At 49.1% G+C, this 19,222-nt stretch overlaps 1 protein-coding gene across 1 annotated transcript in view; it reads right to left on the reverse strand.

The window, feature by feature from the left end:
• Positions 1 to 19,222, reverse strand: part of ITGB5 (integrin subunit beta 5) — a 57,886-nt gene that overhangs the window by 15,344 nt on the left and 23,320 nt on the right. Inside the window, exons 6-10 of the mRNA XM_085066984.1 lie at positions 16,677 to 16,838; positions 15,145 to 15,240; positions 13,991 to 14,080; positions 10,223 to 10,357; positions 7,525 to 7,954 (exon numbers count right to left, since the gene is read on the reverse strand). Of these exons, the coding sequence (XP_084923110.1) occupies positions 7,525 to 7,954; positions 10,223 to 10,357; positions 13,991 to 14,080; positions 15,145 to 15,240; positions 16,677 to 16,838 (913 nt within the window). The remainder of the gene's footprint in view (positions 1 to 7,524; positions 7,955 to 10,222; positions 10,358 to 13,990; positions 14,081 to 15,144; positions 15,241 to 16,676; positions 16,839 to 19,222) is intronic.

Genomic DNA, 19,222 nt, shown 5'->3' on the forward strand with positions numbered 1-19,222 from the left:
CCAAAAGGCCTCTGAGGATGTGTATGCCAGACTTCATGAAGATGAAATATGGAATGCAAACACCTCCCACATGGTCTCAGCCATGGGACTAGGACTGTGCACTGGGACTGTGAGCCACAGCTCCTGGAGATGAGCACACCCAGAACGCCGTGGGACACCCTGCTGAATTGGATCCTGGCGATGCTCAGGAACCCTTCGCCTACAAGGGAAAATCAAACACTGCTACAGAGGAATGCTACTGCCAGCCAGCCACTCACACAACTCAAAGGTGGAATCTCTCTCCAGCCTTCCAAATTATCTGGGCTGGATGTCCCTGCTCCTCATCACAGAAGGTGCCACCCTGGCGCAGTGTTTGATGCCAGCACAGGGCACTGCAGGCTGCCCACAGTGGATAAGTGTGTCCCAGACATGTCTCTGTAGTTTGTGCTCCTCTTCACGCTGTGTGAAGAGCAGACTTTCTCAATGACACTCCACACTAAAGGCTGAGAGGTTTCAAGTGTTGCTCTCAGAGCTCACTGCGTCTTGCAAAGTATAGCCAGACCCAAGGCACCACAGGAAGCAGCCTGGGATGACCCCAGGGCTCAGACACCAGCTCTTGTCTTGAGAACAAGGCCTAAAAGCCAGCAGCCCTCATGTGTCAGCAGCAGCAGGTGCCTCCACAGTTCCTTCCTCACCTGTGGAAATGTATTCTAAATCACTGCTTGAGCAATCACATTCTGCTGCTCCAAAATGTTGCAACAGCACGGCAGCCCCATGCTCTGCAGGAGGGCAAGCAAGAATGCAGGAATACCAACACTTCAACAGCTGGCATCAGAAAAGGTCTGGTTTAAAGAAACACACGTTTTAAAAAACAAAGAAAAAAAAGGTGGTTTTCCTGATTTGGGAGTTAGATGTCATGCAGCCAAATGACATTGGACACACAGCCAAACAGTATCTGCAGGGAGCTTGTAAGCAGAGCAAGAGCGGCATCAGTCCAAGCTGCATAAAGGTGAATTCAGCTGACTGCTCTTGCCCACCACAGTCCTCAGCCCTGCCTGCTCCAGCACACCTGGACCTTACATTTTTTTTTTAGGGTGACCCCACTGGATGGGAGTAAATGAAGCTGAAATAAAGCATCCATTTCTTTACACCAACCCATGTGATGAGAGTAAGCAGAATATGGCAAGCTTTGCTGCTTAACCCCAGAAGAAAACAGCAGAGGTGCCCCATTTGATTTGTTTCTTACAAACATTTGTCAAATGTCTGTAGTCTGTTCTTACTGGAGCCAAACTGTTTCACAGGTGGAGGAGGGATGCCCACCCAGCAGTGACACCAGGCACAGGTGCTCTGGCCTCAGTTCCTCACTGCTACAGGACACAGCAAGTCAGTTTATTTTGCCTTCTTATTCAGAAGGATTATTTTGTTTTACCCATTTATTCTCTGGCATGCAGACACCTCAGGACAAGACCTTTGGCTGAGCAGCTCCTGCAGGTGATAAAAGCGAAGGCCAAGTGCAAATGCAACAAGGAGAAAGATCAAACATCTATATACAGGGTGTTTGATATAGGGTTTTGTGTCAGAGGACTTAGTTCTGCTCACCCCAACCACCCTCCCCTGCCCTGCAGCCTGACAGCACCTGCAGCCACTGACCCCTGAGCCCCCAGCCTGCTGCTCAGGACTGGGACTGCTCACAAAGCAACTGGTACTGTGAGGTTACAGCACAGTGACCCGAGCTGACACTGCCTCCTCTGGCACTAAAATAAGCCTCAAATATGCTGGCAGATGCGTGCTCCTCATCCTCCTCCCACATGGGAGGCAGGGAGGGATTGACCTGCAGGGCAGCTGCTCCAGAGACAGAGCTGCATCTCCCTGCAGCTGCCTGGCTCACAGCTGCACTAGCACTTAGCAACAGCCAAAGGATTATTTTTATCTTCCATATCTATATGGTCCTTTTGTCTCAGCTCTTCAGGTCCTCTTTCACTAGGCACTACTCGGAAAAACCTACAGATAACCAGACTTGACGTGAGTTAAAAGGAAACACTGCAGATGTGGTTTAGGCTCTGTTCCCTCTCTTCCTTCTGCCACAGGCCACCCTCTTCCCTTCTGGCAGGGGGTGCATTTGTTAAAAGCCACCCTGCCCACAGCACAGCCACAGACAATGGGTGCAAAAAAAGCTCTTCTTCCTCCCCAAACCACACTCAACCATTACCTGCACCTCAGAGGTTAATAAATCCAATACTACCCATTTCTTTTTTAACAGCAGCTTCTGGTAAAAGTTTAGGCATTAAGAATGAAGAGAATTAAGACCAAAAAAAAAAGGCTGGTGTGTGTCTGGAAGATGTGGATCACCTTTATTCTCACATTTCAGAGTTCAGATGCACTCCACCATCCTCCATCCAAGAGGTAGTTATTATTATCATCCAGAACCATAGTTTGATTCACCACTGGGTAGGTGAATAGTAACTACAAAAGTAAATATGGAAGAAAGTCTATTTTCAGAAGATGTGTCCATGGGCACAGTGATTTTTACAATAACAAAGCCCATCTAAAACCCCAGGGTGGAGACACCAGCAGGGGAATCAAACCCAAATGCTACTCTCAAAGCGTGTGGCTCTAATGCAGGGCTAGAAACTGGGGAACTGGCACTGAGCCATCATCCCACTGGCTCCCCCCAAACACAGCACTGTTAAAAGTGTTACAGACAGGGAACAGCAAAAACAAATTGAAAAAGCACGAGTGAGATTTCTAACTTGAGGCCGTGTTAAAACAAAACAAACAAAAAAACCCCAAAAAATAACCTTATCTCCTTGGGCCTTAGAAGAGGCTACAACCTCCCTGAGCTTCCCCATTTACTAAAACCAAGAGAGGAAGCATTCAGAAGTAAATACTGAGGACTTGTATGAGCTCAGCAGTTTTTGAAGCGGTTCCTGCAGGGCAGCTGGAGTCGCATTGCACATCAGCTTGGCCGTTCTCTGCAAAATAAACCCTGGATTTTCAATGAGCTGTCTCTTCCCACATCCCATCTTAGAAGTGATTCTGGTACTTGCACATACTTGCAGATTTGACACTGATGCTTTATTGCTGACCTGAGTTTTCCGTGTCACTGGAAGCCCTGTGTGGCAAGGGAGGCCAGACCAGCTCCTGTGCTGTGAGGCATCACCACTGTGCTGTGCTTTAGCCAGCCCTTTTAGTCACCTTAACCAGTTCAGAATGCTCACAGCTGCTTACAAGCTAGAGAGACACTGAAGGGCTTAATTTACTGTTTACAGACGCAAAAGTGTTTATAAATCAGATTTACTGTCTAATTCTAAAAAAAAAAATGAAGAAGAGAAACCACAAAAGATCTGATCCCCCAAAGCTGCACCACCACCAGTAGCTGCCATGCTGCTCAGGCAATATGGATTTTTGGGATGAGATCTTTTGTGTTTTAGGGGGAGGAATGGCTGCAGTATGACAAGTGCTCATCTCTAATTAGTGATGTGCCTATGTACAACCAGAGTCCTGGGCTGAAGAGCACACAAATGACACACACCTACACAGGGAGCTGGGGAACAGTGCTGGTGGCTAAGGGGAAATTTCTTTAGAGGCCCATATAACACCATATCACTCTGTGTCCCCCAATCCAAGAAAAAATAGGTCTGAAGCAACTGAAGCTAATGAAGCTTGGCCTCCAACAAGCCAGTCTCTCTTCATTAGAGGCAAATGTGTGATGCCCTTACTGGGGCCTCTCCTCTCTCCTGCCACCTAGTTTTATGGGACCTTCAGGAATGCAATTAGGGCAGAGATGTTTCCCCCTTTGTCAAACCGCCTGGCAGGCAGCCAAGCAGTTCAAAAGCTGGCTGTGGGTTGTGCAGCCAGCTGCCCCTTCCCCAGCCCAGCTGCAGGCAGGAGGGCTTTCAGCCCCTCTCCCACAGCCACCCCCATTTCAGAGTAGAGGGGACAGAGTGATGTGCCCAAGATCTCAATGCAAAAAGACAACCTCTCCATCCGAAGAAAAACAAGGAGTAAAGCATTTGAGGGTTTGGAAAGCAACTGCCTGCTTTGTCAGAGAGCAGTGCTGCAGATAACCCAGCTGCATTTCTTTTGGCAGCACAGAACACTTGTGCAAGCCATTCCCTATGGCCCTTCCAGAAGCTGGATTAATGGTTTGAAGCAGCTACTCTGGAGCTGGCAACTGGACTTGGAGAGCAGCAGAACAAATGCCACTTACTAGTGACTAAGTGACATTGACTACGAGCTGGATGCAACTTGAATCAACATTCACTCCATGTTATAAATTACTCCATTTCCCACCTGCCTCACAGATGCAGGAGGCATGTCAAAACTTACAGGCACTTTAAACCTAAGAGGAATTAAATTCTTGCTGCTTCTTTAGGTTATCTCCCACCCAAAATCTGCTTCTCCAGTTCATGGTGAGGACTGCAAAAGGACTGGAGCCATAGGCAGCACTGTCTGCAGGCATCTCTCCCCTCAAATGCTGACAAAATGAGGTGCCAATATTTACAAATGGACCCAGGAATGAAAATGGCTTTTCCTGGCCCAAGGACCAAATACCAAGAGGCAAGAAACAAGTTAGAGTATTTCAAACCCACTGTGGCTTTTCTGGGAATGCAGGATGTCTGAGCATAACATGCCACCCATCCCTGTGCCATGGCAGTGATGGGGACAATTTTGCTACAGATCATAAAAGGAAGAAATGCCCAAGCTGGTTGGCAGTGGGCTCATGGGGCCTCTGAGCTGAGGCATGCCATAAATCACAGCCACATAGGTGCAGGGCAGCTTGCCTGAGTGGATTTTTCCTTCTCAGCTCAGAAACCTGTGCTTTCCTCCCGGTGCTCCCCCAAACCTCAGCTCAGGTTGGACTGGCTGTTTTCTCACCAGCTCTGTCCAGGATGGGCACCCAGATGTTCAGGGTATCCTCTTGTTCAACAGCTGGAGCAGGTGTAAATGCATTTGATGGGCACACCACAGCCTGTGTGCCAAACCTGAGGCTGGGCTCCACTGGGGTGAAAGCCCTGCTCAAAATACAGTCAGGCATCAGAAATGCCCTGAAAGGCATTAACTGCCTTCTATGCAATCAGAGGATTCAAAGAGTATAAATAAAACCCTTGACAGCAGTGATGAGTTCCCCTCATGGATACAAGCCAAGAAACTCCCAAGCAAGCACAGAGACAATAATCTGCAGCAAAATGGGAGATCCCTACACGCTGCTTTTTTTTTCCTTGTGCATTAGCTAAAACCTTTTGGTCTCCCCCTGCAGTGGGATTCAGCCTGTGAGAGTGATGGGCACAGGGATGTCAGAGCCTTTCAGGGACAGACATTGTGCCCAGAAAAGACAGAGTGAGGGCAGGGTGTCATTTCACTCCCTAGCAGGAACAAAAACAGCAACCAGCCACCACAACAACTGCCCTGGGAATGAACCTGCCCTGGGAGTCAGCCTGCTCCCAAGGCATCACCCAAACTCTTCTGGCTGCCAAGTCTACACGTGCTGGTGAACAGATGTTTAGGCTGAGCTGAACACCTGGTCTTTTTTAAGAAGGCCCCATTTGCAGGGGAGAGAGAGCCCCCAGGGATGTTTGTGTAGCAGAGGGCTGATTGTTAGGGGCAGCTTTGGGCACAGCCCTGCCATGCAAGCTCAGAAACTTGTGGTGGGCTGATAAATCCCAAGCCTCTTGGCCTGACAAAACCACCTCAAAATGTTATGCCACTGGCACAGTGCCTGCTACAACTCAAATGTAGCATCATAACTGCTAGAATTTAAGAAAAAAGAAAATAAGAAAAAAACCAGCCAACAAACCAGGAGGCATAGGGAGAACCACCCCACACAACTATGCCAGACTCCATCCCGTCCCTCGAGCAAAGAGCCTGCTTGGCCTCAGCCTACCCTTTGTTTTCTTTCATAGCTATAAAAAGAACTTTTAAAAACTTTGGCAAATCCCAAACCAGTTACGCTGCTCTTCCCAGCACCAGACGCCCTCCACAGGGACAGAAGCAAGCAGGTGCAGCAGAAGATACATAACTTGCTTTCCTGTGGAGCAGCAGAGCTCTGGCCCTCCTGCTGAAAAGGAAATTTAAGCAGAGGAGTGTCCTTCTCTCGCAGCAATTTCTACACCAGTAACCTCCAACCTCTCTTTATAGCACTGCTGCCCTGCTTGCTGTTAAATACATTGCTTTTGGGTGGGATGCTATCAAAGCAATGTGGTCCTCTGGAGAACCCCCAGGCAGAATTGCTCCTAATTACTTCACAGCTGAGTTTATTTTTTTCCACATCTACTTTCAAACATCTTTTTTCTGCTTATTCATCCCTCTTCCCACTCCTGCACGAGCAGGGAGAGCCTCACAGACTTCTTAATCTGGGCAGTCACTGTCAGGGTGGAACTGCCTTTCCCACTGCCCTGCAGCAGGGAGCTCCAGGGCAATTCCAAACCCAGAGGACTGCCTGCCTCATCTTCAGCAGTGACAAAACCACTAGGCAGGCTACAGGAAAATTAACACAAACATCCTCTATCCACCTAACAATTGCCTCAAACAGCCCGAAACTTGCAACCAAAGCTTACTGCTCAGCTCCAAAACATGCAGGGCAAGATAAACAGCAGCGGGAAAAAAACATCACTTCCCTGGAGAAAACATAAAAAGTAACTATTTTTTCCAAGCCTACACTTGTTTGGAATTTTTGTCCAAGGTTTTCAGCTACGGAAATATTTTACTTGCTTGAAAGCAAGCAAATTTTAAAGACTAACCCTTTGACCTGATCCAACTGAGGGAATTATGTCCGAGGGCTAATCCAGGCAATTATGTTCAAGGTAAATTATTTGACCTTGGACTGATGAGGTTTTAAAACCATTTTAGCAAACACAGCTAAATAACTCTCCGAGCTTTGTTTAAGCAAAGCTGACTGGCTACAACTTTCCCAATGAATGACCTGTTTTCCCAGTGGGAAGAAAAATCCATACATAAAATAGCTTTAGGAATCTTTAATACAGCTTTTCTCTAATAAGTAACAGCCTGAAACACAACCTTTCACCTGTGACGTGCCAGAGGATTACGCCAAATTCTTCATTTTTAAAAGAAGATTGTTTCTGCCTAGGCAGGGAAGGATGGCACACGTAGGAAAAACCCAATCTATGAAAACACTAAGAAGTCTCAGAGGATTCAAACCTGTACTGGCTTACTCTTTCCTATGGGAAATGCATCAGTGTGCAAGAGATGTGCATAGTTCCATCAAAATAACAACACCAAAGCCAAGACTCTGCTCATCTCCGTGGGACCCAGGCAGCAGACAAACCTGCAGGGAGAGAGCCTTTCACTCCAGTGCTGGAAACCCAGTTCTGACGAGGAAAAAGCAATTTTTGCTCTTTACTGTGGGTGCCCTTAAACCTCTCCCTTCTTTTTTTCATAATGAAAAGAAAGGCAGCACAGACTCCTGCAGAAACAGGGCAGATTTGGGCAGCCGGGACAGGCACACACAGCCCAGCAGCCTCCCCCATCTCAGGAAGTTCCCCCACTGCCATGACATGGGGGGCATGAGGGAGGAGAGGCTCCTACCTGAGCAGAGGACTCCCTTGTACCTGGCGCAGGAGAAGTCGTCGCACTCGCAGAAGGGGCCGTAGATGTTGCCGAACTCGCTCTCGTAGCACAGGCACTGGTTGCAGCTGCACTCTCCCCTGCCGCTGCACAGCGGCTTGCCCTCGGCCTCCCGGCACAGCGCGTGGTGCAGGTCCCCGCTGGCCCCCTCCTCGCACTCGCAGCGAGCCCCCAGGTAGCCAGGGTCGCAGTCGCAGAGCCCGCAGGTGTAGGTGCCGTTGCCGCTGCACTTGCCGCTGGCGGGCGCGGCGCGGCCGGTGCAGCCGCACAGGCAGCTGTAGGTGACGGTCACCTCCAGAGTGTCCCGAAAGCCGGCCGGCTTGATGGTGAACGTGTGCGACGTGTCCTCGGCGGGGCAGCTCCGCGCCTCCACGGCCACCTCGAAGGACACCTGGAGGGCAGGTGGAGATGTAAGCTAACAGGCACGGCCCGAAGTGGCTCTCTAGGGTGCTCTCCAGGAAAGAAGAGGAAATCCTAAGGAAAATTGGTGGAGCAATTCCATGGAATGGGGCCCAGCTCAGTGCATCAGAGCTTTATTCCCAGGTGTGCAAAAAAACCCCAAACAATTGTGCATCCAGCAATCCAGCTTAATGCACCAACATCTGCCGGTCCCATGGGCACCCTTAGCACTTTAAAATTCCCTATTGTCAGCCATTCACAGCAATTTTCCCCATCAGGGACCATTTCTGTGAAGTGGGAAGGAACTTGCCTGTTCCCATAAAATAAACAGGGCAAAACTCTAGCGTAGCCCAGTTTTCATGCTACTAAAAATAGAAAATTCCGTCAAAACAAGCACTATCAAAGATCTAACAAGTGTAGCACAAGTGCCTACAAGACCAGGGATTTAGAAGGTTTTATGGGACTCTTGATTTGCATGTGGAAATGTGTATCAGCCCCACAGTCCCAGGCTTTTGGCATGCTGCTCACAGGCCATTTTTAATGGATGCTTCTATCAAGCCTGGCTTCAGAAGGGTTATACACATCATTAAATGGTTATACATCACACCCCTACTCGTTTTATGTTGCTACAATCCAGTGTCAGGGATTTTCTCCTTGAGAAAACCAAGACCATACTTTGGTTGCTTGCTTGGCCCCTGATTTAATCCTACTCTTTGTTAGGGCTGGCCAGCACTGCCCAGAGCTGCCAGTTAGCAAGGAGGATTAACCTTTTTCCAAGGAAATGAGACCCTTTCCTAGGCCTCAGGAAGGAATGCTTTCTCTCTGGGGACATTTGAGGGTCACCTCAAGCTCTCACTGCCTTCACTGTCCCACATGTCAAGGGGTGATGTGCAGATGAAGGCACAGCAGCCACCCCTGGCAGCAGAGCTGCACCCCCAGGAAACCTCCCTTGAACCCTCCCATTCCTGAGGCCTGAAGCAATTAGGATAGAAGCTCAAATTACAGAGGAGAAGGAGATCAGAAAGCAAGCTAAGGGGATCAGGGTAATCCTGCTCCCTTTCACCTGCTGACACCCACAGCCCCAGGACTAAACCCTGCCAGATTAGTGTCCAGTGCCAGCATTATCCTCTTTGGGGAAACTTTCTTAGCAGGAGTCAAATCTTGACCCACGTGGAAGCGAAGGGGCAGAAAGCAGCTGAAAAGAGGGGTGGAGGGACATGACCCCCATGATCCTGTGGCACCTCTGCCTGTGCAGGTACCTCAACACTCAGGATGCCCCTAAAACAGGAGCAGTGCCAGTGCCAGCTCCCTGCTGCACTCACTGCCAGATCCTTTATGGCACAAGCTGCAGCAGCTAGAACAATCCCCCTGCTCCTGCCAAAGCTGAGAGCCTAGGATCAACCACCAGATTGACTCTGCTTCCTTGGGGGTTCAGGTTTTGCCACAGCAACAAGGAGCTACAGGGATTGTTTTTACCAAGACCAGTAAATTCAGTTAAAAAACCAGGGCCACCTCCCTTTTTAACACTTCACATGATCCTTATTTGGCTGGGTAAAACTACAGCTACTGTTGACTCTTTCAAACTATTTTTATATGCCACAGCACTTAGAGCTCTGGTATGTTTGCAGAGCCACTCTCCTCAAATAAGGCAATCAGGCTGCTAACAAATCCACACCCATGGCCTCAGACAGCAAAAGTCAGAAGAAATGGAGGAGGTTCCCCACTGGCCTGAGCCTTCCTGCCCTAGCCCTGCAGCCCAGCAACCCATTTTTCTCCATCCATACTCAAACAAGCAAAGCCTAGCTTCATTGCCTTTTTAAAAAGCACAGGATGGATTATGCCATGTTAACATTTATTTCAGTCTGTGCTGACATCCAGTAACCCCAGGAACTGAACGCAGGAGAGGAGGGTTGCTGCCCATGGGACTTTACAGGTGAGAGTGTGATGTGAATATCTGTGATTATAGAAAAAAAGCCCATTTTTGACTATTGCATCCTGCTGTCTGATCAGGACCTTTAGCTCAGTACTGTAGACAAGACACCTGTATTCCCTCCTTGCTCACAGCTCACCTTGGACTGACCTACACCACCCAGAACTATTAGCAGAACCACTCTCTGGGGGTTTCTGTATCATCATGGCACAGCATGAGGAAAGCAGAACAAAATGAGCAAAACTGTATTTTATTGCCCAGGACCACTCATCAACAGAGGAAAATGGGTGAAACAGCCTCTCCAGGGAACAGATTGAAAGGCAGACTCACCGTATCTCCAATTTTCAGGTCACCACACTTCCTGAGCCCAGGATAGGACAACCCATCCTGGCACGTGGCAGTGAAGGTCAAGCCAATGTCCTCAGGGCTGTCCCAGACCGTGAGCTCCACCTTGGACCGAATACTCTGGAAACACAATGGGAAAGCAAACTGTCAAGCTCCCAAAGACAGATGGGTTTCTTCCACTTTAGTTTCTTCTCCTGGTGTTTCCAGAGGGTGGGTAGGACATCTCTGCACCTATATGAAAAAATCACTCCTGCACACACGTTGACATTTGAGTTTGACTTAACTAGCTCAGAAGATTCCTGATGAACACAACCAGATTCCCAGGGAGCTGCCTACCACCTCTGCAGGTGCTTATGACCTCTAGGATGGGTTTGATGGACACTGTAGCCAGTACTGAAAACCTAAAGATGCACAGGAAAAAGAAGAAAACCCTCTCGACCACAAATGGAATAGCTCTGAGTTGGAGGTCAGAGCTTTGTGCCTGCCTCACACATGCACCTCCTCCTCCCCATAAACCAGCTCCTGAGCACAGTGCAAAGCCTGATTCTCCACTGGCAGCTGTCCTACAATGTCTGTTGCAGAGCACAGAGAAGGTGTGAAACTGCACTAGCTCTGTCCTGCTTTCTTCATTTCACCCAGCCGGTCAAAAAAACGTATTCTCCCTCATAGGAGAAAAAGCTGACCAAAAGGCACCCTTTCATAAGTGTCAGCTGGAAACAGCAGCATGGGAAAAAATAAATGAAAAATCTCTTTCTTTGAAAAGCTTTTCAAAGTGAAGAGCATTTTCCATCTGTGAGGTTTTGGTGTGCTTCTACCCCCTTTCTTCTGCTTCTCATCTCTCTGCCCTGCTGCATACACAGACGTTTTAAGTCACAACAAAATGAAGTTTATAAATATTAATTCAGAATGACATTGTTTTGTTTAATTCTTCCAATGGCTGGAACTGATTTTTTTAACAGTGGTGTCCAAAAATGACAACGTTTTCAAAATGGAGCTTTTTGTACAAATATGCTTATTACCCAAAGCCAGCTTCCAGCTCCATCCCTCTTCCCCTTGTCCCCAGCCCTCACCAAAGAGGCCAGATTAAGGAAAAGTGCTAATTCAGACCTCTTGCCGGTACATGTGATGACAAAAGCAGGGTTCACATGCCAGCAAAGAGACAACACTTTTAGAAACAGACAGGAAATAAATGAGTTTTGGCTGGAGGAATCTAAACAGTCCTTGAGGAAAGAAAGGAATAATTTCCCATCTCTCTACTTTAACAGAGAGGGTGTTCATGGGGTAGCAACTGGGACCATACGGAGCATCCACTGCCTCTGGGCTGAACGCTGAGTGACAATAAATCTGAGGATACTGCTCTGCCCCAAATCATCCTGTAGAAATCAGCTGCCACACTGATATGCTCTCCTGCCTTCTTTCCCAGAGCATCTCATCTGGGGCATGGCAGACAACAGGACACCAGACCAGGCCTCAGTATGACCTTGCATGTGTTCTTCCCATGCTCCTACAGAGATGCCAGGTTCTCTTATTAGCCCTATACAGTCATGCTGTTACCCTAAAATCAATGTCATTATTGTCAGCCCCTTTGCACTGTTACACAGCAGTGTCTTCTGACAACACCACAGCCACCATGGGGGGCAGCTGGTGGCTGCAACAAGAAAAACACCCAAGACCTGCCTGGATTTGGGTTTAGGAGTGATTCTTAAACCAGCATCCCATTTGGTCTCTTCAGTCCAAACCCAGCCCCGTGTCTGGGCACAGCTTCCCATGAGCTTTTCCATCTCCCAGGTATGTTGAGATTTGGGGGAAGGGCAGGGAGAAAGCAGTCCCTCGTCTCTTTTGCTTTACACCTTGTGGAATCAGGGAGAGCAGTCTGGGCAGAAGGGAGATAGAAGATAAAGAGATGGGGAAAAGGGATCCTGAGGAAGTCTTATGTGTGCATTAGTAGAGGGAAGCAGATGGGAGAGGACCAGAGATGAACAAAACACTGAATGGGAGGGACTGAGCCCAGGCCCAGAACATCAGCCACTGCCACCCCACAGGAGAGGACAGTCCCTGTTGCAGGTGAAGGATTTCTCCAAGCTCAGACTTTCCTTTACATAAGGAATAAAAAAAGGCTCACTCCCTCTTGGGAAACAGAATTTTAGCCTTCTCCCTCAGGGAGAATTTCCTCCGTCATTTCAGGAAACAAAGCCACCGAGAGGAGACGGGCTGGGTGGGTGCCAGGTTTCCAGTGGCCCCGGGCTGACCGTGGCACAGCAGGAGCTGCCAGCTCCCAGCAGCACTCCTGGAGGTCCCAACCCACAGCCACCACCCAGCTGAGCAGGCAAGAAACCAACCCCAGTCTCAGCAGTCAGTCATCCCAGAGCTCATTCCACGGGGCACCTTGCTCTGAGCACCCAAGTGGTTTCCAGCCAGCCTTGCTGGAAAGATCACAAGCAAAGAGAAGGAGGGAGTGGTGGTGCAGCCACAGGATTCCCAGTGGTTTTCACCTGCTTGTATTGATCTGCAGATGTTTGAGAGGTGCTGAAATGGAGGCATGGATGCATCTTACAGCTGCAAAACCAAGGCAAAGAGAGGTTTCCATGTGATGGCACTGAGACCACATGCAAAGTCAATGTGGAGTAAACATTCATTTCTTTCTCCCCAGCCAAGCATCTCAGCCACAAAATCCTCCTTCCTCAAAGGGACAAACTGGGACAACTGGGCTTTTGATAGGCAGTTTCTCCTGGGCCTCATTAGCAGCCGTAGCTATTCACTGCCTTCCTCAGAGGGTGAAGCTTTGGGAAGCATTCTTCCCAAGGGCATAACCAAATGCTGCTTTAACTGCTGGGAGCTGGGGGGAGGAAAGAAGAACTTTACAGGTCATGCAAAGCACAGCACAATCCTACATGGACTCTGGATGTGTAAACTGCTCTGAAGAAGTCCTTCCTGACTCCTTGCACTAATAAGCATAGTGCCAGGAAGAGCTTGAAGCCATTGCAAGCTGTGTCCACAGGTCCCATGCATGAACAGCCCAACCTGTGGGCTGACCTGCTACAGGGTCAGATCTCCATACCCAACACCCAGCAATATCCTTGCAGGATCATGAAGATCTGACCCAGAAGAATTCAGGGAGAAGTCAACAGGAAAGTGGACATAAGTGTTGACACAAACTATCCAATGAAGATGCAATTTAGCTGCTTCTAATTGATCTGCTCCCCTGATCTCCAGGGAGATGGACAACATCAGGTCAGCAGTACAACTCCAGGTCCCTTGCTGTCCTCCTCACTGTGGCAGGGCAGGCTGCACTGGCAATGGGCTCCTTTGGGAGCCTCGTGATGCTCATAGGGTGCTGAAGGCCAACCTGGGCTGCACGCAGAGCAATGCAAAGATGTGACCTTATCTGGATGAGGTCCCATCCTTGGGAGGCTTCTGAACATCAGATAACAAAGAAATAATCTATTTTACTTACTGGTAGGGTGCTCTGAGAGACCTGTTTTAGATGGGGGCTGTGATTTTTGGGTAACTCTGCACATGAGAGACATGAAGTGAAATTTCTGCTGTTACACAGGCTCTCTTGGGTATCCCCACTCTCCTTCTGCTCCTCACACACCTTGTTTCCCACCCCAGGGTGGACATCCCAGCTCCAGCAGTGTGGAGAGGACTGGGGAGGGAAGTGACCCAGCAGGGTGGACCTCACTGCGGGGAGCTGAGCTGGCCAAGCTCTTGGCACTTCTCACTTCAGCAGCTGTGGTATTAAAATGCACTTACGTTGTAGGCTTTGACGATCAGCTCAATGATATTCTTGGAATCTTTGTGCAAAATCTCCACTGTTGTTCCAGGAATCAAAGTGGTAAAGTTCTTTAAAAACAAATAGAAGAAAACAAAGGAAAATGTTGAGGTGCAGAGAGGAAATCAGGAAAGCAGGGGGTGAGGAGGGACTGACCCCATGCCAGGGACACAGGTCACACACACTGCCCCATTGCCCAGTGGTGTGCATGGTATGGTTTGGCTCACATTAACGTGAAGCCTTCAAAAGTAAAACATTGCTAACGAGGAATGTCAAATATTAAACAAAGCTCATGGCCACGGGACAGGGACAAACAGACCTGGCTCTGCTCCTGGAGGGGGCAAGACCCAGCCGCTGTGCACTCGGGAAAGCTGGCACTGCAGGGAGGGAGGAGCTGCTGTCCCAGCTTCCCTCACAGCCCTGAGCATCCCCAGGAGAGGAGGTGGAGAACAAGCTCAGCCCTCCCACTCCCCACGGGCAAACAGCAGCATCCTGACCATAGCAACACGGCTGCTTGTTGTTCCTGCTGGAGCTTCGAGGGCCTCGGCAGAGGTTTCCAAAAGCAACCCCTCCTGAAACACCACCCCTGAGTCCACAGAGGAGCAAAACCCCACGGGGCAGCTCTGCACACAGAGCTTGGTCCTTGTGCCTTGGGTCAACTTTCCTTTTGGAGGGGAGAGCAGGAATGGCAGGAGAGTTTAAATTGTGTGTGGCACGTCAGGGCTCTGGACTCTGTGATGGAAAAACACAGCTGGGCAGAAACTCTGTGCATGATTAGGTAATGGGATTAAGTCACTGCAGAATGGGCTGAGCAGGTTTCTGCTCTCTGGCACGCTGCACGCTGGCAGCCAGCCGAACATCCAGATTAACATGGAGCCTATTTTAGGTCTTCACATGCTCACTAACACATATATATCTGTTTGCCCTAAGAAGCTTTAGTGCTTTTTGCTGAAAGGACTAGCAGGGCTGAGCCTTGCCTGCCAGCACTGGGCAGCCTGTGGCCATATGCATGCACACTTATCAGTGCACACATGTGTTTAGCACTGCACACACATGTTTGCAGCTGCCTCAGCTCCCCAGAGCCTCAAGAGGCATTTCCATCTCCCCCCAGCCCGGACAACTCAGCAGCACTTACCTTGTACAGCATGTAATGACTTTTTGTGACAGCAAAAATCAGGTGGATGTTGTTTTCAGCAAGTTTCTCGCCAAGAAGTGCCAGGGAAGGATAATCCTAGGGCGAAAAAAAAGGGCAGAAAGATTGGTGGGTAACACGGAAACAAAGACTAATTTCCTTGCTCCTCTCTTCCCAACAGCAAAATTCATTCCAGACACATGGCGTGTTTTGTTGTGGGATGAAGTCTCTGATGGACCAGCACAATCCCTACTGAAATAGTAGAAATCTGTTAAATATTTCTACTGCACTCTTCACTAGAATACATGACTGACAACACCATTGGCCACAGCAACACCCAGAACACTGGGTTTATTTCTTTCCCTTTTCTACTTTGCCATCAGCAGATGCACATGTGCAAAATAGCTGCTACCTCAAGGGGTGTGAGGCAGGGAGATCGAGAATGGCAGAAAGTGGAAATGTATCATTTTTTTTCTCTCAAAGCAGAAACATCCACTGCCTGCTCCTTCTGCATACTGGGACCATAAAGAGATGACAATAAGCTCTTTAATTCTGCAGGTTTCCCAGGCAGAGGGAATGGCAGGGAGACACTGCTCTAGCAATAAAATAATGAACCAGGGCTCAGTTTCAAGATCCAGCTTGAGTTTAAAACTCCCACCCGCTTCTGAAGTGCTGTCCTTGGAAAAAAACACCTCATTTACTTGCAGCCTGGAGGGCTGATTGAGAGTCTCTGAGATTCAAACTTGGAAACACCAAGGCAGCATCCCCCTGCCAGCTTCCCAGCATTAACTCCATATCATTTGGGGACTGTGCTCCCTTACATGATATATCCACCTGCTAGGATTACACAGGGGGTTCCATTGCAGAGCTCAGCTTCTGGCCTTAACACAGCCACCCAGATTCCCCTCCCTTTACAGGGTGACATTCAGGAACGAAGATCATAATTAGTGTTTGTGATCTGCTGAATAAAGCACCATTCTGCAGAAGGAGGTGATAATGAGGCGGCAGGCAAGTGCTCACTCATCCCAGAAGTTTCCTCCACGGAGTGAAATTTTTAAAAAATGGGGAGTTTGTTTGTTACTTAAACTTATGTTGGTGTTGTGCTCAAAGGCTGTGAACAAGAGGAGCATTCTGTTCTACTTGCTAGTGTAGCTACATCAAGGTAGATACAGCTGCCTCCGGAAGAGGTTAACAGTCTTCTACCCGTTTTAGAAAAGGGATGACATATTCTATGTTTCCTCTACACTTTGCAGGCAAAATCTAATGCTCTTCAGGACACCATGTTACTTTTCCCTCCCTTGCAATGAGCCCTGAAGGAACTCACTAAGTCACTAACTCGTTTTTGAACATCACAGAAGCATTTGCTGGGGGGCAACGCCTAAAGGGAACAGCAAATTTTATTTGCAACTTGCAGAAGCTGTGTGAAACCAGGCAGTGCATTTGCCAGAAGCTGCTGGAGCGGCGGTTGGCTGTCCTCCAGAGAGCTCCACCACCCCTCTGAGGTCTCCAAGGGCTGGCCACCTCGTCCTGCTCACCAGCTGGCTGGACGCGCTGTACTCGTTGGCTTCATTCAGGTGGCACTGGCCATCGTGGGGCTGCACCAGCCCCCCCAGCTTCCCATCCAGGGCTATGTGGGGCACATCATCCGTGGTGAAGACCAGCAGGTGAGAAGCCTCCTTACGCCAGCCGATCTTCTCCTGGGAGAGAGCAAAGCCTGTGAGACAGCCAGCCTGCCCCTGCCAAGCCCACGCTTCACCCCTCACCCTGCACATGGTCCCAGCCACGTGCCTGGCCAGCAGCAGACCCATTAGCATTAATTAGGAGAGTACCATGCTCCTGTCCACCCACCCCTGGTAAGAAAACAAAATGTCAGGAGCCCATCCAGCATTTCCCAGCGTCTCCTTCCAACACGGTTACTTTAAAAGGCACGAGGAGGTATGCGCACTGTCCACCAGACCTTCTCTACCCAGATCCAAGAGTAAGAATTTCAGCTGCTTTCATAGCCAAAGGAGACCTGCCAACTTCCTCCACACACATTTAATCTGACCTTGTTTCCTCAGCTCTGTGGAGCAGCCAAGGCAAAAGCAAGAGCTGCAATATCCCTGCTCAGCATTTTCCTGACTGCCCGCTCATAAAGGCTGTTTCTGAGCTAGGATGGAGAAAGTGAGGTCCCTGCCTGAGGGGATTGGCTTTGGTGCACCCACATTCATGCCCAGGCACTCTGCCCTGATCCCCTTCTGCACACATCTCCTGAAGCTATGGTGCCTCCAAGCCTCTGCCATTTCATTGTACACCTCTACCCATGCCCCAAACAGCTCCATCTCCCCTGCACCACAGCCAGAGCACAGCAAGGACCTCTAGCATTGGTGCTGGCACTAATCCCACACAACAGCTCTGCACAGCTCTGCTCTGAGGAACTTCTGCCCATTTCAAAACATTGTAATGCCAAGACATGCTGTAGAGGTCCCTACAAAAGCACCAAGGTGTCAGGCACAGCACATCAAATGTCCTCTGCACCCTCTTTCATCCCTCTGTGCAAGCATCAGACATTATCACTGTTTTTGCATGAAGAGAGATGCAAGGACAGATTTTTTTCAAGTAAAGGGGTAAAATCTAGATCACAAACATTTCGCTCCCATGGCGTTCCCCAGGTTTCCAAGCTTTTGTCAGCCCCAGAAGCAGATCTCTGCCTGTAACAGCACACTGAAGCACTTTGTTGCAGTGGAAATGGAAGGAAACAGGTGCCCAAAGGAAATCTTTTCAAACCGCAGTGCTGCAGCAAACCCTGCTGCCAGGTCATTGCCAAGCTGGGTGGGCTGGGGTCTTGCTGCTGACCACAGCAGGGAGATCCTGCCATGGCACAGACTGGAGCCAGAAAATCCCAGTCCAGTCAGAAAATGCCCGTAGTTTCCCCTGGGCTGGCCATGCTGCCCACCTGCCAGCAAAAACATAGCCCCACACCTTCCCTGCCACACACTTCCAGCATCCCCCTCCCTCCAGAGCCTGGCTCAGGGTACCACCACACAAATCCTTTGGGACAGCACCAGGGAAAAGCTAGCAGAAGGTTACCGATGGGAACGCGGTGCAGAGGGAGATACCCAACTCCTCCAGAGCTGCTGCTCAGTTTATTTAGCAAAACCCAAGCTCTGCCCTGTTTACAGGAAGGCGCTGGCTCTTCCTAAGGAAAGCACTGGCATGGGCAGGGCAGGAGGGCAGAGCAGGCAGAAGGGTGAAGAATCATGTCTGCCAGCGCAATTTTCGCCTCCAAATGTGAGTCACAGCCCAAAGCCTGCTGATCTTTCCGATAAATATAACTCTTGCTTCAGGAACCTAGTTCCAGAGTTTCCTCCCTATTTCAGAAGGGTTTTTTTCTTTAATGACATTTTCAAGACCCACACGATGCACATAAGGCCATAGGAAGAAATCTTCGGCAACACACCTCCTTTACAATGCACCAGCATATTACAGTCCAGCGCAGGAAGCAATGAGAACTTTTTTGCTCTGGGAAGCACGATTCATTCCACTGAAGTTACCCCACTGGACAAAAGGCTAAAACTTCATGCCAGAATGTAACTTCCTAAGAACTCAACCCAAAAGTGATTACAGCTCTAATAATACAAGAGGCATTTTCAGTCTACTCAGCCACCGGACAGAAGCCCATCCAGTTCACTTTTCTTTGAGTATCTAAAGCTGATTTCTTTTTATATGATTAAGGCCAAGGAACTCCCAAAGAGATTAGAAGGATTAATCTGAGTTTCAATTCCTTAGAAATGTGCTGCACACAAAGAAAAGGAGCTGCATTCAGCAGCAGTTACAAAGTCACTTCAGGGGTGCTGGTGTTGGTCACCTGCCTGTAAACCCACCTTTAAATCATGGGTTAAGCATTCCTTTGCAGACAAACTCTCCATGCCTCCAACACCACTTCCCACATCAACATCATCAAAACTGCTGTGGCTGCTCAGTTCAGGAACTCCCAAAAAGCAGTGAGCACCCACAGTTTCAGTGTCAATATCCAGGCACTGAAGGCATTTGATGCCTCAGAGCACCAAACCACAGTGTCTTGGATGGGCTGGCTGAGCCA

Source organism: Lichenostomus cassidix, chromosome 7 (genome assembly GCF_008360975.1).
Source record: "Lichenostomus cassidix isolate B80296 chromosome 7, HeHo_3.0, whole genome shotgun sequence".
NCBI lineage: Eukaryota > Metazoa > Chordata > Aves > Passeriformes > Meliphagidae > Lichenostomus > Lichenostomus cassidix.